The sequence below is a fragment of the Cupressus sempervirens genome, chromosome 7 (assembly GCF_028749045.1).
Source record: "Cupressus sempervirens isolate cs-2001-9-10 chromosome 7, ASM2874904v1, whole genome shotgun sequence".
Classification (NCBI taxonomy): domain Eukaryota; kingdom Viridiplantae; phylum Streptophyta; class Pinopsida; order Cupressales; family Cupressaceae; genus Cupressus; species Cupressus sempervirens.
In genome coordinates this window covers 852,425,021-852,446,229 of record NC_143124.1, presented here as the reverse complement: position 1 = coordinate 852,446,229, position 21,209 = coordinate 852,425,021, and the positions used below count along the sequence as shown (strand labels likewise).

General features: G+C 36.3%; 1 protein-coding gene across 1 annotated transcript; it reads left to right on the top strand.

The window, feature by feature from the left end:
* The first annotated feature begins 440 nt into the window (after positions 1–440).
* LOC149550114 (calmodulin-like protein 5) lies at positions 441–19,479 on the top strand. The gene is made up of 2 exons (XM_089794427.1): positions 441–1,215; positions 19,301–19,479. The coding sequence occupies exons 1-2, from the start codon at positions 441–443 to the stop codon at positions 19,477–19,479; spliced, it is 954 nt and encodes a 317-aa protein (XP_089650553.1).
* Positions 19,480–21,209: the final 1,730 nt, after the last annotated feature.

Sequence of the window (21,209 nt, the reverse complement as noted above, 5' to 3'; positions counted from 1 at the left end):
ACATTCGTGTCAGTAAGCAATTGTTGTTCCCATACGGCATCTGGAGAGGTTTTAGTAATTTATGCGCCTACCCTCATCTTCCATCTGGAGTTTCCTGCCATGTAAGATATGATTGTATCAATACTACGAAGCTTCCTTTGTCTATTATTTGGAATGCTGGCAAAGTTAGTTTGTTTTTGTTGTAGGCATTGGCCCATTTCATATTAATTGAATAAAGTACAAGACGAGCTTCTATCACTCGCTTCAAGAAGCTTCCTCGCACCTTCCTTAGGCTATTCTTGGCCACTTAAACAGGCGGTAACCAGAAGATTTTTTTCCATTGAAATATTATTTAATAGTAGAGAGACTGATAGAGTAGTACCAAGGCTTAGTGTAGTTGATAGCTAGTATTGGAAAGGATAGTTCTCAAGTTTCCAGGATAGGAAAAGCATATATCAAAAATGTCTTCAATATTGCATGTTGATGACTTTATCATTGACGATAATTGGTATTACAGTTGTCTCTTCAGTCCTAAGAAAAACACTAGTAGTGAGAGTCTGTGTGATAATGACAATGCTGGCAAATATCGCGACATTGCTAATGATAAAAAGCCCAATCATCCCATTGAAGGGAAACAGAAAACATCGAGAGAAGAAAGTGGTAATAGTAGCAGTCCATATTTAGAGTCAAGAGATTCCAGTTCAGCTGAAATTTCTGTGGAAGATGAAGAAGAAAAGGCTGAATGTCTTGCGAGTATGTTTATAGCATTGGATGAAGATGGTGATGGAAGAGTTAGTTCAGATGAGATAGTGAGGTTTCTGGAGAGATTAAATATGGAAATACCAAAGGAGGAGGTGAAATTGGCTGTGAGATCAGTGTCTGCATTTGGTGATGAGTTTCTCACTACCATGGAGTTTGGTGAGTTTTATAGAGAAATATTTTCAAATGAGGAAGAAGTTGATATTGTGAAGGATGAGGAGAAGGCAATCAATCAGGCATTTAATGTTTTTGATAAGAATGGAGATGGGTTTATCAGTGCAATGGAGTTGGCTGATGTTCTCTCCAGATTAGGGTTTGTGGAAGGGAAGGATTTGAGTTGTTGTGAGAGTATGATTGAGAGTGTGGATTATAATGGAGATGGGTTTGTGGATATTCATGAGTTTAGGCATTTGATCACCAGAACTACTTCTGCTTCTCATCCATGTCTTCAATGTGTTGCTGCAGTTTATTGGCAATGTAATGGTATTATTATCATGAATATTGTAATTGTCTCAAAATGTTAATTTTATGGCTACTATTGAATAAATGATTTTGTATTAATAAATTCACTGCAGTGCTGACAGAAATTCAGATGCCATTCTGCAATTTTGTCAACAAGTGAGCAACTCTGTGACTTTCCAGTTTTGAATATATCACTTTCTATTTGTATTCTCGCAGTACCGGCGTTAGTTGAAATTTGAAAATCTTCTCCATATAATAGGAATAACCTATAGGATTTACTTGCTAAACATAAGAACATGCCAATAACAGCAATAACCAATATATTTCTAAGTATTATAGAAATTTATCTATGGTTTATCTTCAGGTTTTGGGGGAGAAACGACTAGAATACATTAACATATTTATATTGCCTATCAAGTAGTTGATGATACTGTAAACATAAGAACTTGACTTATAAACAATCTTACTTCAACAATAAGTGGAATGTACCAAATCTATTTAACTAATCATAACAATGACCTAGAGATCTCTTCAACAATGAGACAAATAATTTTTTAAGAAAACTATCATTCTTCTTTTGAGATAATGTATCTATACCTCAACTCAACTTATATAGAAAGACAATATGAATTCCAAAACAATATTTTATATATAGAAAAACAATATGAATTCCAAAACAATATTTTATATCTTCATTGAAAATTTTATAACAAATAATAATCATCTAAAAATTTTTGAGCTACTTTATTTAGAAGTGTGAATCTTAGGTCTCAATCAATCAAAAAATAACGTTCCACAAATTGATCGGAACTTTTAAAATAAATAAAAAACTAAATATTCATAAGTACATATGTGGTACAATTTTGAGAAGAACTATCATGTCCAAATCATACATCTCTATAAATTAATATGGCATCAAAAGTCTTTGTGGGACTCAATTTCTATGGAGAGATATAACAAGAGGAAGTGATTTCTCTCAAATTGCAAGGAGAGCACAAGGTGGGCTCTATACTCTAACATTATTACAAATGCATGCCTTAGTATGCATAGCAATGTTAACATCCAAAAAACTATGTGTGAAAAGAACAACATTCCTATCTTTCCACAGAGAAAACAAGATCTCCAGCCTGAAGGTATGCCAAATCTGGGTGAAATTCTAAGGAAATCTAGTAGAGTCACCCAATAAAATCATATGCCAAGAGAAAAACTCAGGTCTGAATGGCTTGAAGAAATCATGAATCTAGTGTCAATAATTCTAAGCACGCTTGCAGAACTAAAAAATACGCAAAAAACATTCTGGTTGTCCACAAAAGGGGCATCTAGGGTCAAGAACCCTAATGTGTTTGAGCTGAGACCCTAGGGGAAGACCTTGGAAGGCTAGGTACCAAGCAAAAACACAATCTTGGGTTCAGTTATAGCATTCCATATGGTGTCAAAGAATTTTCTCCATTGAGGAAGGGAAGATGAGGCGAAAGCCATATGTAGCCCAAACTTGGCTTGCAATTGGAAAAAGGAGTGGCAAGAAACCACCTCCAATCAAGCCACCAAGGGTGAACAGACTAAATCCCTACTATATGAACTAAGTGAATAGGGATGGAAGAAAGCAGAAGGTCAAAAGTATGTCGGTTTGAATGGACAAGGTGGTACTGTACTTGCATCTCTTCCTAGATTTTGAAATTCATGGTGACCCGTGAAAAGAGGTCCTTTGGAGTTTTGATACCATGTTTGAAAAAATGTAGAGCACTAGCCCCTTGAGTCTTGGCGAGGGGAGTAATTTGAATGGCAAACAGGGGAAACCACCATATGTTATGTCGAATCAAGGAGAGGCCATTGTGGAATTCATCTCCAGCCCATTCAAGCCAGAGCTTAACAACCTCCTAGGCTTTCCAGATGCTCTTAATGAAAAAGGAGTCCTGAATGATCACAGACTCATGCATGAGAAGGGTTTGGAAACCAATCCCCTTGCAAGCAGGCCTATTGATAGGGAAGCTAGAAGAAATGCAGTGCCGAACCAAAATCTTCCAAGCTTCATCTCTTGAGAGAACACTAATAATCCATTTTGCACATAGACCAAGGCCTTTGTCTCTGAGTGGAAAGCAATCCAAGACCACCGAACTTTCTTGGGAGACAATAGAAGTCCCAGGCCACTCTGTGAAAGCCATGGTGATCAGAACTAGAGGCCCAAAGAAAATTCCTGAGCAATCTTTCCAGCTTCATGTAAGAGGCTTTGGATGGAGCCCATCAGGATGAGTAATAAACATGAGTGGCTGCAAGAATCTTAGAGTAAATCTAAAATTTCCTCGCAAGGGAGAGCGGCTTTGTGATCCAGTAGTCGAGCTTTTTGCTAATCTAAGCCAACACAACATTCCAAAGTTCCATAGGCGATGCCTAGAATGCAAAAGGAATGCCAAGAAAGAGGAAGATTTCTCTGTGAGCAACCCATTTCCACTCAAACTGGCTAAGCCAAGGTGGAGCTGGTAGAAAGGTTTGGCAAAAGCAGAGCATTTTATGCCATTGAATGGTAGAACCAGAAGCTTGGCAAGAGGTGTCCAGGAAACTTAAAGCATTATTGATGTTTTCTTCATCCTCTAAAATAGTGAGAAAAGAATCATTAGCAAAGTGTCCATTGACTAATTGGGAGGATGATTTAGGCAAGGAAATGCCATGAACCAGTCCTGAGGACACAGAATGTGCAAGTAAATAACCAAAACCTTGCGTAGCAAGGACATAAAGCACAGGAGCTAGCAGACAACCTTGTCTGATGGAACGAAAAAGACCAAAAGCCTCCAATTGCAAATTGTTGATGGTAATGCAAGCATTAGCATCCCCAAAAATCATCTCCATGGACTGGAGGAAGTTGGGGCCAAAACCTAGAGCCTGGAGCATAGCCAAGATGAAGGGCCATTCAATGCGATCATAGGCTTTAGCAAAATCTATCTTTAAAAAAGATGGCCTTCTGGTTGGACTTGCGAGCCCATTCCATTCCCTCCCAGATAGCAATGATGTTGTCAAGAATATATCTAGACTTGATGAATATAATTTTCTCCGGTCACACAACTAAGGGCAACATGTGCCTGATTTTGAGAGAGAGAGCCTTGGCAATGATCTTGTATGACACATTCAGAAGGGTAATAGGTCTCCAATTGCATATATCCTCTGGATCACCAGCTTCAGGTATAAATTTGATATTTCCTTTGTTTATAATGGCTCCTAAGCTTTTAGAGTCATAGGCTTCAAGATAAACTTTGTGCAGGTCAGGACCTATATGCTCCCAGAGGTGTTTGTAGAATTCACAAGGGAAACCATCACACCCAGGGGACTTGTCATCCACCATGGAGTAGAGCACCTCTTTAAGGTCACAAAGAGAAAGAAGTTTCTCACATAAAGCACGTTCCTCAGCTGCTAGATGGTTTGGAGTAACATAAATTCACTTTCTAAGAGCTACCTCTTGAACAATTGAATTTTCCTACAAAGCAAACACGTTCTCATAGTGATGAACAAATGATTGTAGGATGGCAAGGAGACTAGATAGAACAACATTTCCTTGTTTGATTTTTTTAATCACAACATTGGTATGATGAGAACAAAGAGCCTTAAAAAACTCCTTCAAGACTTTGGCCAACCTCCAACCAATGGAAACGGGCTTTGATTTGGGCTCCTTGTGCAGCATAATTATCAGCAATTTGATTTTCATGACAAAGCTTAGCAAGCTGAATTTGCAAGTCCACATCAAAGGGATTGAGGGTGAGGGCCTTAGAGGCTTTTTTAAGGGCAAGCATGTTGGCTTCATAGGACCGTTTGCGGAACATAGCCAATCGTCACCCATAAATGCACAAGAACCAAGTAGTTCTAGTAATGACATTATTCCACCATTGAATCCAACCCCTTTGAGAATGCAGACATGGCTCCAAGTTCCAAACATGTAGGATGTGTGAAATGGTGGAAGCATTCATCAGCACAGATGTGTTGAGGAAGAACTAAGACTTGGCCACCTTTGGGATACTTGTTTGCCAAGAGATGACAAAAGAGATGGGGTAGTGGTTAGATAACGTCACATCGAGTAGGGGAATGAAAAGAAAATCTCGATCCTTAGAAAAAGAGAAAAAAGATTATGCAGTGATCATAGCATTATCAAGGAATTTTAATATGCGGTTAGATCCAACTCAAAAGTTGGACCAAGTGTGCCAAACCCCACTATCCTGGTAGCGGTTGGTATTGGGATCAAAAAGGCCCAATTTATTGTGTATGTAATACTAGGCTTGTCTTTCCCCAACTGTCCAGTGAAAAGGTAGAATGTCATCTTTGTTAAAGGCCACTTCAACCATATTAAAATCCCCACACATAACCCAAGTAGTTGGAGGCAAGTTGTTAGTCAGCCAGGCCCACATCTAGGATCTTTCCACAACATCATTGGAAGCATAAACATTAATAACTCCAAAAGAATGATTGTTAATGAAAAGCAAAAGCCAAATAATTCTATGCGTGGGGTCAGAACCATGCGAGATAACAACAAAATGAAGGTGAGGTGATAGGAGAGTAACTACACCACCTCGGACAGCTTCGTACTGGGAACAAAACATCACGCCATCATGTTGTAATGTCCCCATCATAAAAATAAATGTACTCAATTGATCTTTGTAACAGGCTGATTGATTTATTTTATCTTGGACCCATTTTTTTATTTAGTCTTTATAGTTTGTGTCATTGTCGTCTAACTTTTTACACCCTCGAAAAGCTTTTCCCAACAAGTATTTAAGCATGGCTTGTAGAGGTTTGTAGGTATGCTTTTGGATCATATCTCTCTGTACTGTAGATTTTTTTTTGGAGTTTAGCATTATCTGCCATTTCAAAAGTGAAAGACCTTCCCTATTTCGCTTGAATGGTTTCGATGGGATTCAGCCCTCACCCTATTCCGTCGGTGTTCAACTGATCTGTATCCAACAATACGGAGTGCTTTCATTATTGCAATTCTATCAAATTGGTGAATGTTCTTCCATACTTGTTTGAGTATTAATTGATGTTCAGTATCATGCCATTAACATACTTTATTTGTATACGACATTACTAAATGGCTCATTCCTCACTATACCCTAAACAACTTCCATTTTGAAACAACACCTCCTAATCACCTTGTTTGGTATCCTATTTTGCACCATACAACCTTCACATTTATATGCTTGTACAGCCTTACTATCCACCGTATGCATGACATTTAGCACCGTACGGCCAACTTCTATATCTCATACGGCCATCTCAATTTATATTTCATACTGCCATTTCATATACCCGTATAGCCTCCTAACCCATACATCCAAGTTTTGCTACCATACAACTTCATTAGGTAACTATACGCCAAGCTTATCCCACTGTACAACATTCCAAATACTCCCTCCCATATGAACTATTCAAGTTGGCTACCCACACACTGTACAGTCATCTCTTCTTTGTACGCCTGTGCACTACTCCTTCTCTACCATACAACTATCACAGACTCTCTCCCCCACACCATATGGACATCCTGTAGGCCCAAAATTGCATTTTGTTTTGAAACACCAGTTGGTCATAGTGAGCTAGTACACTAAATTGCTATTAGAGCCATTGATCCTGCCGGCCTGTGGACAGTCAATGCGAGTTTATAGCTGGAAGAGAAGGACACATTCCATTGATTGAATGGCTGAAGAATGGGAATGGGAATCGGCAGGTGCCAAACTCATTGCACTTCTAAGGGATCTTTCCCAAAACTAGGCACAGATCATAGATACATAGTGGCTCATGGAAGAAACCCTCAAGAAGTTGGTAGAAAATAAAATATCTAGAGAATAGAATGGACACAGCGTAGACTCAGTGGTGGGCATATCACACCCTCACTTAGCATGCTCTCAACCGTCCATGCCGACTTTCCCACCATGGACAGAGACACATCACGGAGAAAGACTTCCAACCTTCGAAGAGATAAGAGAAGACTGGATTACATAGATCTAAGAATGAGATATGCAGGAGGTGAAAATAGAGGAGGATACTTTAACAATGATCTGAGGAGAAAATTAAGTCTAGTGAACCTGTCTCCATTCGATGGTTCGAGTTTCATTTTAGCATAGACATGGGTGATGAAGGCTGACACATACTTCCAGCTAAATCCTATGCTTGAAGAAGAAGTGATCAAATTTGTCGCGTTGCACTTGGAGGGTGTTGCACATGAGTGGTGACATCACAACACTATCACACTCAAGCATGATCAAATAAAGACCTATGCAGAATTTATGGAGAGATTAATAGAATGATTTGATGGAAAGGATCCCGGGCTCAATTTCAAGAATCTGGTGCAACTAAGGCAAACAGGATCAGTGGATTAGTTCATCACTCAATTTCATAGACTTTTCCTGTTGGTCACAGACATCTCAGAACAAAGGTGGGTTGTGCTCTTTATGTACAAGTTGGTAGAACCTCTAAAGGGTTGGGTGAAGGGATTCAATCTGTCAACATTGTCAGCAACAATCAATAAGGCATGAAGCATGGCTTCATTGTTAGCATTATCCTCATCCTCTCAGAATCACTCACATCCAAAGTCATTGATGTTCTCGAGAGACAAACCTCTACCCAAGAAGCTGTCATTGGATGAAGCATCCTGACAAGAACTCCAAAGGAAGAAGCTATGTTTCAATTGCAAGGGGCCTTGGGAACCTAGCCACTGATGCCTCGAGAAAGGGAAAATTCATTACACCAAGGTATTGTCTAATAAAGAAGATGAATAGGAATAGGAGGAAATGCCAGTGGAAGATATCCAACCTAGCAGTGACACCAACATGGCCAAATTAAACTGTACAGAGAGGATTGCCACCTTGATACAGCACAATGGATCCATTGCTTTGGCTAGTAGTCTGAGGTGCACAGTTTTCCATGTGAGGGGTACCCTTTAGGGATAGAGGGTCACGGTGATGTTGGATAGTAGAGCTACATTGAATTTCATAAATTCCTCCTTGGTAAAGTGAAGAAATCTTCTGACAAAGGCACATGAAGGCTTCCAGGTCAAGGTTGCCAGAGGAATGTTCCTACCCTACACACACCTTGTTCCTCAGCTAAGCATCACTATGGCGAATCATATGGTGATAGAGGACTTTTTCATAGTGGACCTCACTAACATGGAAGTCATTCTTGGCATACAATGGATGGAGATGCTTCATGAGTACACTCAGAGTTTCAAGCAAATGGACTTCACTTTCATGGCTGACAAGAAGAAGGTGGTCCTCTAAGGGATGGAAAATGAAGGATGGAAGGAAGTGTTTATGCATCGGATGGAGGCAATCTTGTGGCACAATGATGTTTTGTGGACTGCGCAATGCTTCATCTGGGCAGAACCTATAAAGAGGCACCAAACACCTCCACAGGATAAGGAACTTTAGGATATTTTAAGTAGGCATGAAAAGGATTTCGTGGATATTCTTCCTGGCATACCACTGCATCAGGGATTTGAACACACAATAGAGTTGGAATCAAGGGCGAAACCTGTCATAGCCACACCGTACTGCCACCCCAAGAAGTTCAAAGATGAGATTGAGCAGACAATTCAGGAGTTGCTCAAGAATGGATGGATCTATCCTAGTTCTAGCCCGTTCACATCATCTATGATGTTGATCAAGAAGAAGTACAGAACATTGTGCATGCATGTGGACTATCGCACTCTGAACAAAAGGACAATAAAGAACAGGTACCCAATCTCTAGGATAGATGAGTTGCTGGATGAACTACATGGTGCAGTCTATTTTTCAAAAATAGATCTCCATTTTGGATACCATCAGATGCGAATGAGGTAAGAGAATGTGGAGAAAATGGCCTTTTGCTACCATTACAGACACTATGAGTTCCTGGTCATGTCGTTCGATTTGACCAACACACCTGCTACACTCCAAACATGCATGAACCACATCTTTAACAAATAGTTGGATAAGTATTTGTTGGTATTATTTGATGATCTCCTCATTTATAGCAGGACGTGGGAGGAGCACTTGAAACATTTGAATGAGGTTCTAAGTATCATGGAAGAATAGTCCCTATTCGCCAAACAGTCCAAATGTGAGTTCAAAATGATAGAGATATTATACTTGGGGCATGTCGTCAGTCAATACAAGGTTCAAGTGCAACAGGAGAAGATTCAGGCTATCCTCAACTACCCTCCACCAAAATCTCTCATGGATCTGCGAGGGTTCTTCGGGTTGTATAGTTACTATAGAAGATTCGTCAAAAGTTTTTCTCAGCTCAGTGCACCTTTAACAGATTTGACAAAGAAAGGGGCTTTCCAGTGGAACGAAGAATCATAGCTCACATTTGATAAGCTAAAAGAGGTCATGAGCACTTGCCCAGTTCTAGCACTACCTAACTTCACCCCACTGTTCATTTTGGAATGCGATGTGTTAGGGAAAGGCATTAGAGCAATTTTGATGTAGGACAGACACCCCATCATGTATGAGAGCAGGAAGCTTACACCAAGGGAATGCCTATACTCTATTTATGACAAAGAAATGTTGGCCATTGTACACACACTGACCAAGTTCTGGTAGTTTCTAGTTGGTGCCAAGTTTGTTGTCCATACAGATCACAATAGTTTGAAATATTTCCTGGAGCAGTGAAACTTGAAGGAACGACAACAAAAATGGGTAAGCAAAGTCCAATCTTTTAATTTTGACATTGAATATGTAAAAGGGAAAAACAATGTCATTACAGATGCCTTGTCTAGAAAACCCACCATCTGCTCACTGGACCGGATCTCAACTAACTAGAAGGTACAACTGTTGGTGGAATATTTCAAAAATATATTTTCGTATTAGACGATGATCATTATAGGGTGGTGAATGATATCATCCATTATAAGGATCGAATCTACCTAGTGCCAAAATCCAAGCTGAAGCAGAAGATCCTGAAGGAAGTGCATGACTCCTCTCTAGCAGGACATCCCAGCTTCCTTAAGACCTACAAAAGTATCCAGGAGACATTTTCATGGAAGGGACTAAAAGGGGATGTGTTGCAACATGTCATAGAATGTACCATTTTCCAATAAAACAAATTTGAACACACTCTTCCTGTTGGACTGCTACAGCCTCTACCAATTCTCGAACATAAGTGAAAAAGTATATCAATGGACTTCATAATAGGTCTTCCCAGGGTGAATGGAAAGGACTGCATCTTCATGGTTGTTGATAGATTGACAAAGAATTCTCACTTCTTCACCATCCCCTCAGACCTTCAAGCTACACAGGTCACCAAACTATTTTTCAGAGAAGTCTTTTGCCTGCATGGGTTACCCCAAAACATTATCAGTGATTGGGATGGATGGTTTGTCAATATCTTTTGGATTGAACTGTTTCTGATGGTAGGAACTAAATTATCACCAAGCATGAGCTACCACCCATAGACGAATGGCCAAACTAAAATTTTGAACAAATGGCTCGAAGGCTACCTATGAAACTATGTCTCAGCACAATAATGTGCATGGGTGAAATGGATCCATCTCAGGGAGTACTGCTACAATACCACGTATCACACGTCGATTGGGATGGCACCATTCAAAGCACTACATGGGCACGAACCACTCTCCTTCATTGATACAATTTTGGGTGACAGCCACGCCCCTAGGGGAAAGGATTGGCTTCAGGAGGGACAAGACATTCTGAGGAGCTTGAAAGAAAATCTACAATAGGCACAAAATCGACAGAAGGTGTATGCTAATAGACATCGAATAGAGAGGAGTTTTGAAGTGGGGGATCTAGTTTATCTTTGGCTTTAGCCATACCGGTAGTCCTCATTTAAGGGAACAGGGAAGGAGAAACTGAAGCCACGATTTTATGGTCCCTACTGTGTGATTCGTCACATTGGTGAAGTAGCGTACGAACTAGAGCTTCTAGAAGGTAGTCGCATTCACAATGTGTTCCATGTTTCCTATCTGAATAAGGCTATCGGGAAAAACATCACTGTCACTACCGACCTTCCACCACTCAACGAGGAGGGAAAACTCATCCTAGAACCTATTGAGATTCTTGAAATACGTGAAAGGGTCCTATGGAACCAAACCATTAGGGAGTTCTTGGTATGTTGGCGACATCTACCATTGGACGACGCGACATGAGAAGGCGAACACATCCTCCAGCACCTAGCACTGCACTTGCTTGAGGACAAGCAAGTTTTGGGATGGGAGGACTATAATGTCCCTGTCATAAAAATAAATGTACTCATTTGATCTTTGTAATCGGCTGATTTATTTATTTTATCTCGAACCCTTTTTTTTATTTAGTCTTCATAGTTTATGTCATTGTTGGCTAACTTTGTACACCCTCAAAAAGCTTTTCCCAATGGGTATTTAAGTGTGGCTTATAGAGGTTTGTAGGTATGCTTTTGGATCATATCTCTCTATACTGCAGATTTCTATTGGAGTTCGGCATTATCCGCCATTTTGGAAGTGAAAGACCTTCCCTAGTTGGCTTGAACAATTTCGATGGGATTCAACCCTCACCCTATTCCGTCGTTGTTCAACTGATCTGTATCCAGCAATTTGGAGTGTTTTCATTATTGCAATTCTATCAATCTAGTGAATGTTCTTCCATACTTGTTCAAGTATTAATTGATGTTCAGTATCATGCCATTAACATACTGTATTTATTACATCATTACTATATGGCTCATTGCTCACTATACCTTGAATGACTTCCATTCTGAAACAACACCTCCTAATCACCTTGTTTGGTATCCTATTTTGCACCATACAACCTTCACATTTATATGCTCGTATAGCCTTATTGTTCACCATACGGACATCATTTAGTACCATATGGACAACTTCTATATCTTGTATGACCATCTCCATTTATATTCTGTACTACCATCTCATATACCCGTACAACCTCCTAAACCATACATCCAAGTTTCACTATTGTATGGCTTCATTAGGTAATTGTACGCCAAGCTTATCCCACCGTACTGCATTCAAAATACTCCCTCTCATATAGACTATTCAAGTTGGCTACCCACACACTGTGCAGTCATCTCTTCTCTGTACACCTATGCACTACTCCTTCTCTACCGTACGGCTAGCACATACTCTCTCCCCCACACCATATGGACATCCTGCAGGCCCATAATTGCATTTTGTTGTCAAACACTAGTTGGTCATAGCGAGTCAGTACACTACACCTGCCAAATTATGCAACATTGCCGAAGCAAGCATGAAACTAGAAATTTTAACTTCTTGCAGACAGAGAAAATCTAAATTACCAAGTCTATGACAGACATCCCAAACATAGTTCATATCTTTTTTTTTTTTTTAATAATTTTTTTTTCAATAAATTAGCATCCCCTTAAATTCAAACAAAAACTAAAAACTATTTAAAAAATATATAATTAAAAAATATATTAGAATTACAAAACATTTATATTCTATCATTTTAATTTTTTTCTTTTTAAATAACCATAAATAGTCTCTAACAACTATACTTGATTTTATTCCAATATCTAAATATGATTATAAGTATAAAAGTTATTTTAAAGAAATAAATTTAAAATATTTTTAAAATTAGGAACATTTATATTTTATAAAAATTAGTGTTATAAAAATTATAATTTTTAGTATTATTGGAATTATCATTTATAGTTAAGTAAAATGTGGATTAGTTAACAATATTGATATTTGAATAATAGAAAGAAGATTTTTTTAAAAACTTGTTTGAATATTTAATAATATTTAAAAATATTCAAAATGATATGTTAAAAATATATATGAAAAACGATTAATTTTTCTATTAATGTTGAAAGTAATATAAGATTTTTAGAAGACATGAATTGACTTATTTATTTGAAGTAAGATCTATTATAATTTGGGAAGGCATGATTTATTTTCATTCTAATTGCTTCTATTAGCAAATCAAATTTTTTTCAATGCATTTTTTTTCATAGATAAGAGTTAAGATTACTATTATCTATTATTTATGTTGTAAAATTGTAAATTTAAATATATGATTTTTTAATAATATTTAATAAATAAATATAATATAATTAATATGCAATAGTTACATCTTTTATTTAATAAAAATTCAATTTATTTATAATAAAATATTTATAAAATAACATTTATTATATAATTTGATGAAAGAATAGTTGGAAAAGCACAAAAATATAACTCACCAGCAATCATAATTTGAATAACTATTTAATATTGTAATATTTATAATAAAATTAAGAGAAAATTTAAAATTTAAAATGATAAAATATGAATATTTATAATTTTTAAAATTATATTCATATTTAGATTTTGGATTTGCATTCAAGACTTAAGCTATCTTTACTATGTGACAAATTTGATTCTAAAAAATATATTATAAGTAGTGATATTGCTATTAAGATTTAACTCTGTGATTTTGAGTCAAACTCATTGACCCATGTCTCATTAAACATGGGTCAATGAGTTTAACTCAAAATCACACAGTTAAATCCTAATAGGAATATCACAATTTGACTTGCTATGGAAATTATCTCCTACTTATCAATATTATAAGTAATTCAAGTACATGTTGTTAGAGAATATATATGGTTATTTAAAAAAGAAAATAAAATGATAGAATATAATTTTTTTTTGTATTAGAAATAAGGAGATCAAAAATACAAGAGATCGTAGAGTATCAGAGTTCAAAGGCCAAGCATCACACCATCAAAAATGAAGTATATACAATGAAACAATAGAACAAAATCATAGACCATGACACCAAGTAAAGCACATCAACCTAGGTGTCCACCCAAGCCACCCAGCCCAAGGGGCCATCCATCCACACCATGCTTTTCGAATCTTGAATTTGATTCTGCATGTAAACCATCTCACTAGAAGCATTGTGAGGTCTTCTTTTAATCTCTTTGCTAAACCTACTGAAGGCTTGAATGAAAGCATGTATATTATCCAGGTGTAGCCTAAAAAAATATCCATTATTAACCTCATTAAAAAAAAAGGTAGCATGACCGTCCTTGAGAAACCTTTTCAATTTAGCCTTGTTGATTCTCATGGTCATCTGAATCTACAAAAAAAAATTAAAATGTGTGAGACTTCAAAAAACCTCAATAAGCATTCTGGGATATTTTGAAACCTTTCTTCATTTTTGCACTTCCAAATTTGCCATAAAATGTTAGATGAGGTAATATCCCAAAACATATTAACATATTTTCTAGCATTAGAGATAAAGCCAGTAATAACTTCAAAAATACTAAAATTAGAAGGGATAGAAATACCAAACATTAACCAAACCTCTTTGGCAAAAGTGCACTCAAAGAAAATATGCTTTCCCATTTCTGGGGTTCTACAAATGCTGCAATAGTTAATATCAAAGAAAGAGTTCCTAATAGGTAGCTTATTGAGAATAAGTAACCATTTAAAACATTTAATTTTAGGGTCAATAGAACTTTTCCAAAGATAATCAAAAACCTTCATCCAAGAAGAAATATCCAAATTGGTATTCCAAATATTGTTAATATGATTGATGATGTCAACATTATAATTTAAAATAGAATAAATATTCTTCGCTTTAAGTTTCGAGATGATGATACCATCAGGCCATTTTATCTTCAAATAACTATTAGAGTCCACATGATATAGGGTAGGAATATCATTACTAGCTTTAACAATCATACTATAAGTCTTTTTATGAGAGTCAGGAAATTTAAATTTATTCTTTAAAACATCCCAAGGGATAAGTTTGTCCATTTCAGAGATATCAATAAATTTCTTGATTCCAAGGTTAGTCCAATACTTAGCCGAGCACCCTTGGGTAAGAGCAAGGGGTTTATTACCAAGCTTAAGGTTCCACCAAATGGATCTTTCACCATGGAGGGTTTTATTATCATAGAATTCTTTGTTAGTGATGAACTGCCTAACACGGTTCCAGTCTTTCCAGATGGATTTAAAAACCACTGAGCCTTGAACTATAATAGGAAATTCACCACAAATGAGATCAGTGAGAGGAAGATTTTTCTAGAATTTAGCATTTTTAGGATACCCCCTCTCAATATTATTACGAAACAAAACTTTCCTCATCTCCCTCTAAGACATGAAAGATCCATTTAAAGGCTAAAGCAAGACCACAAAGTCGTAGATCTTTCAACCCCAGGTCCCCAAGGAGCTTATCAACATGACACCAATTCCAATTGATAGAATTCAACTTTTTATTGTCCTTCCCATCAGACCAGAGATAATTTCTAATAGCTTTCTAGATCTCCAAAACTTGGTAGTCATTAAACATCCAAGAAAAGGCATAATATATATTGTAAGAAGACAAAATCTTTTGGCCAACTTGGATTCTTCCAGCAAGAGATAGAGACCTATTGTGCCACTTGTTCACCTTATTATGGATCTTATCCTTGACCCAACTCCACATCTCTTTTAAAGAGGGATCAATAGAGAAGGGGATACCCAAATATCTAACAATTTTAGAGGGACCACCCCATTGGAAATCAAATTTACTAAACCAATTAGGAGGTTGATCATCCCAACCAAGATGAATAGATTTGGCATGAGATAATCTAGCTCCAAAAATTTTACAGAAGAAGTTAAGTTTATTGATCATGGAAACAAAATTCTCTTCAGAGGCTTCATGAAATAGAGAAGTATCATCAGCAAACTGACAGTTTATAATCTCCTTATTATTAGGAAGGATGATTCCTTTAACAGCGGGGGATAAAGTGTTGTCCCTAAGAATATAAAATAGAGCTTTAGAGGCAATAACAAAAAGAGAAAGAGCAAGAGGGCACCCTTGTCTAATTGATCTTCCCAAAGGGAAAGGGGTAGATAGGGATTCATTAACATCAACTTGAGCATAAGCATCCTTGAGAAGATTTTTAACAATACCACAAAAGAAAGACGAGAAACCAAAAGCCTCGAGCATCATGTTAATAAAATTCCATTCAATTCTGTCATAAGCCTTTTCAAAATCCAATAAAAACATAGAAACATTTTGCTTAGTATGTTTAGCCCAATTAAGAGCTTCCCACCTAGTAATAAGATTCTCTAATATATATCTACACTTCACAAAACCAATTTGGGTAGGGCAAAAAAATTTGGGGAGAATGGCTTCAAGCCTAGTTGACATAATCTTAGCCAAAATTTTATAAGAAACATTTAAAAGAGTTATAGGCCTCCAATTCTTAATAAGGGATTTATCACCCTCCTTAGGGATGAGTTTAATAATTATAGAATTAATATCCCTACCTAGGGTTCCAATATTGATGGCTTCATTATAAATATTAATTAAGACTTTGCTAATCCATTTATTGTTAGCCTTGTAGAATTTCGTAGGTAGCCCATCAGGCCTAGGAGCTCTATCATTATTAAGGGAATTGATGGAATTCTCAATTTCCTCAAGAGACAAGGGCTGCTCTAGAATAGAAGCATCCTCAGCCAAGATCCTTTTAGGAATAAGATTCTTACAGTGATCTCTAAGGGGCCTAGCCTCTTGAGTAACCTCCAAAGTAAAAATATTTTTATAAAATTCAGCAAATTCATTCTTGATAATATCAATATCAGTAATTAGATGATTGTTAATAAGCAATTTATCAATAGATTCCTTAGTTTTCTTATGTTTAATAAGATTAAAGAAAAATGTACTACCTCTATCCCCATAATGTAACCAATGGGATCTTGAACGAATTCTCGACCCCAGAGCTTTATGATGTTGATGTTTTCTAAGAGCATTCTTAGCATCGACAACCTGGTGACAGAGATAAGGATCATTTGGGTTATTTTGGATATCCATTTCAGCATTATAAAGATTATTATTAACCTAGGATTCCTTAAATCTATAATCTTTGGCCTTCTTTTGACCAATAGTTCTTAAAAAATTCTGCCAGGTAGAGACATCAAGACTCCACCTATGGATATAGGATAAAGAGTGAAAATGAGACTCATTGATGAGTCTTATAATAGAAATGGCAGGAAGAATATCATTATCCTCCAGAAGGCTACTATTGAGAATGAATTTATGGTTAGAATGATTGCTATAACTAGGTGAGTAGCCGAGATTATTAGATATAGAAATAGGGTGGTGATCTAAAAGAGTGGTAGGGGAGACAAGCACCAAGTTATTATTCTTATATGGAATCATAGAAAAGAAATTGCTATTAAGATAGAATCTATCAAGTCTAGAGTAGATTCTATATTGACCCTTCTGAAAATTACACCAAGTAAACCAAAGGCCAGGGTTATTATTCTTGCTTCCCCTTAAAGGATCAAAAAGGGATTTAGCCCTTTTAAAGTTGTTCCAAGTAAGTCTTTCCTGCTCTTTCCAAGAGAAAGGGAGACCTCCTAGTTTATGTTCTTGATTCTCTATCATATTCAAATCACCTCCAAACATCCAGGGAATGTCAGGAAGTGAGCTGAGCCAAGACCAAAACATACTCCTTTCCATATAATCATTAGTAGCATAAATAGAACATATACCAAAATCCATATCATTATGATTAAAGATCAACCAAATAGCTCTATTACAAGGTGAAAAACCAAAACTTTTAATTTTAGGTCCCCATTTGGGGCTGAGCAAAATTGCCACTCCCCCTCTACCCTGAGGGTGATTAGTGGAGAATTTGATAGCATCTCTCCAGATAAGATTAAGATTGGATTCAAGATTGAATCCAGTAGACTTAATTTCTTGAAGCATAATCATATCAATATTGTTTTGAGAATTGATAAAGTTCTTAATAACAAACTTTCTATCAAGACATTCCAATCCTCTAATATTCCAAGAAAGACAATTCATTGAGACAGAATTAGAGAATTAGACGCCTCAACACCCACTATGTCCTCCATAGGAGAAGGATCCTAAGATTTAGTTTGATTTTGCTTCTTACTGTTCTTGTTTTTGTTCTTGGATCCCGGAGGTCTTCCTTTCCTTGTAGCAGTGGGGATATCCTCATTATCAGACAGAGAAGGGGAAGAAGCCTCCAGCTCTAGAGACTAATTATTAACAACAATAGGGGCTGCCGGAATGACTTCAACTATGAAATCATCTGAGATCTCTTGAAACACTTTCACAGGGGGGTTCTATTATGAGGAAATCTGTTTGGTGGTAGCCTTAGGAGTAGATGGAGGGGGGACAGAGGGATTAGCCTTTTCTTTAGAAGTCATAGTAGCCACTGAAGGAGGGGATACAAAAGGCATGTTTGGGGCCGAGTCTTTTTTACTCAACCAATTTTTCCTTTTTTTTGTAACAATTTGAAAACCATCTGTATCCACTATGCTGGTACATGATGCATTTTCAGAGAATAGTGTTTGACGTAGAGAGGGGAAAGATTGTGAGGGGGCAATTGGGGAAGGCATAGGATTAATTTTAGCAAAGGAAGGGGGAATCAGCTAGGTAGAAGTGGGGAGGTTAAAAGGATTAGTATTCTTTTGGGTTTTATTTCTAATAATCGGGAAATCTTTCCTAAGATGCCACTCTTTACTACATAAAAAACATGCGTTCAAACCTCCTAGGGTTTCCACAGGGCAGGAAACTTTCTCATTAACTATAGAGATGTTAATTTCTTTGGGTAAATCCTGACCAAGCTTCAAAGCAATAAGGACCCTAGCATCTAAATGAGGGACTAAACGAGTAGAGTCATCCATTCGTAAGAATTTTCCTAGGGGTTCAACCAATTGAGGAATAAAACGCCACAAAAAAGGGGGAATTTGTTTAATGAGAACCCATCTTGGAGCTAAAAGAGAAACCACCTCATCAAGGTTAGCCTCTGCATTCCAAGCCAGAGCCCTGAATGTGGTGTTGCCGACTGTCCAATACCCTTTTTTTAGCATAGCCTATTGAGATTCATTATTGATAAAAACATACAACAAACAATCCTTTCTGGATCTGCCTACAAAAAGAAATTTGATAGCTAAGCTTTATGTTCGAATAATTATGAAACCAGTCGTCTAAGAATTTCCTAGCAAGCACTTTATTAATTTCAACCATAGAGAAGAAGATGGTGGTATTTCTTAATCTTTTTTTTTCCTTAATAATCTCATTTAAAATTTTAGGGTTAGGGGTAACATGAAATGTAGAAGGATCCACAAAATGTTTACCAATTTTTGAGATTTCATCTTGTGCAGGTATGGTGAAGCGAGCACCAGAGGCAATTGTAGGAGATGAATTTGCCACTGCCTCTAGCAAAGATCTTGGTTTGTTGCTAGAGTTTGAACTAGGTTTACGCACATTGTTTGTAGAGTTATCAATTGATTTCAAAGCATACACATTGATGCTACGGGATAGTGAAACAGCCAAAAAATAAAAAGGCATATTAGATTTAGGGTTTGGGATTAAGGGCGGATCACACCTGCTTTCTTGTCTATTCGTCGCATCAACACATTTACTAGCTGCTACCTCACCAACAACAAAATTCCCATTGCTTTTGACACTAGCAGTATCCCTTATTTGAGAGTTGCCATGGGGTGAGCGCACATCCTAGGAGATCACCATAGCAGCAACAGGAGCCACCTTGGCACTGTTCATGGGGGTGGAGCAAACAACAGTGTGATTCTGTCCTTCATCCGTGCGAGCCACCAAATTGGAGGAATTTGCTAGATTTGCTAGAATGGATTGCCTGGTGTCGCTAATCTTGGAGCCGCCTTTCATTGCCCTAATTTGATTTGGCCAATACACATTCGCAACCCTAGTTTGTAGTCTTTTTGCATTCACAGTCAAGATTTCATTCTAATTCCTTCGATAGAATATAAAAGTTTTGTAATTTTAATATATTTTAATTATATATTTTTAAAATAATTTTTAGTTTTTGTTTGAATTTAAGGGGATGTTAATTTATTGAAATAATAATAATAATAATTTTTTTTTAAAGATATAAACTTAAAATAAAAGTATATTAGAATCACTTAAAATATTAATTTGGAGATATATATATTAGAACAACTCAATATACAAAGTCAAATTTTAATTTACTAAAAAATATTTTAAAAAACTTACCTTCTAAAATTTTTAGATGAAAATAGGAATGTGGATTCAATTATTTAAAAGTTAAGAAAAACATTTAACGGTGCAATAACAAGTCTATCCATTTAATTTTTTAAGGATTGCAAAATACTAAGAAGACAAGATAGGTACAAAAATTTGCATTTGCTCGAGGTTAGTACAAATGATGCATGGTATGGTATGTCACCACGACGAAGGCATGGAGTGGAGGGGCTCAGTCGATGCAACTATGTTGCACCGTAGCTGGTGCCAATTGAAAGTGGCAAAGCAAACAGCCAAAGCTGCAAGCTGTATTAAACAAGATTCTAACAAAGGAAAAGGAAAAATTGCTACCTATAATGAATAATTTACCAAAGAAATGAAGATCCATCCATAGTACTAATTACTCTCCCTTCACTTGTCCTTTATCATTTGGCTTACCACTCTTTAGCCCTCTACTTGCCCTAAACCATAATGCGAAATAAAGAATGCCTACATCTCAACTATCCCTATTATATAAAAATTGCCACATAGTGGCATGTACTTGTCGTAAAATGCATTTTAATAGAAATATTTATTCAATATTATAATAATAATTGATATAGTAAATGAAATATTTAAAAATATGTGTACACTATTATTTTTAATTATATATTGTATAAATTTAGTATTATAAAATATATTACAATATGATATAATAGAGGTTATATAAAAAAATAACATAAATTGAATCTTAATCAAAAATTAAATTTAAATAGTAATAGTAGAAGTAATTATAAAGTAAATTAATAAATAATTTATCAAGAATTAAAAATATGAAATAGTAATAATACATACTACATAAAATATAGCCAAAAATAAATCAATATGGAGGAGCGTCCAAAAAAAGGGGTCTTATAAGACCAAATGAAATAAGCCAATCATTATTAAAATAAATAGTTTAAATTATAATTTATATTAATAAATTATATATAAACTTTATAAATAGTTGATTTATTCATTGTGATTAGTTGATAGATTATAAACTAAAGTGAATACAATAGTACTAGCCTATAG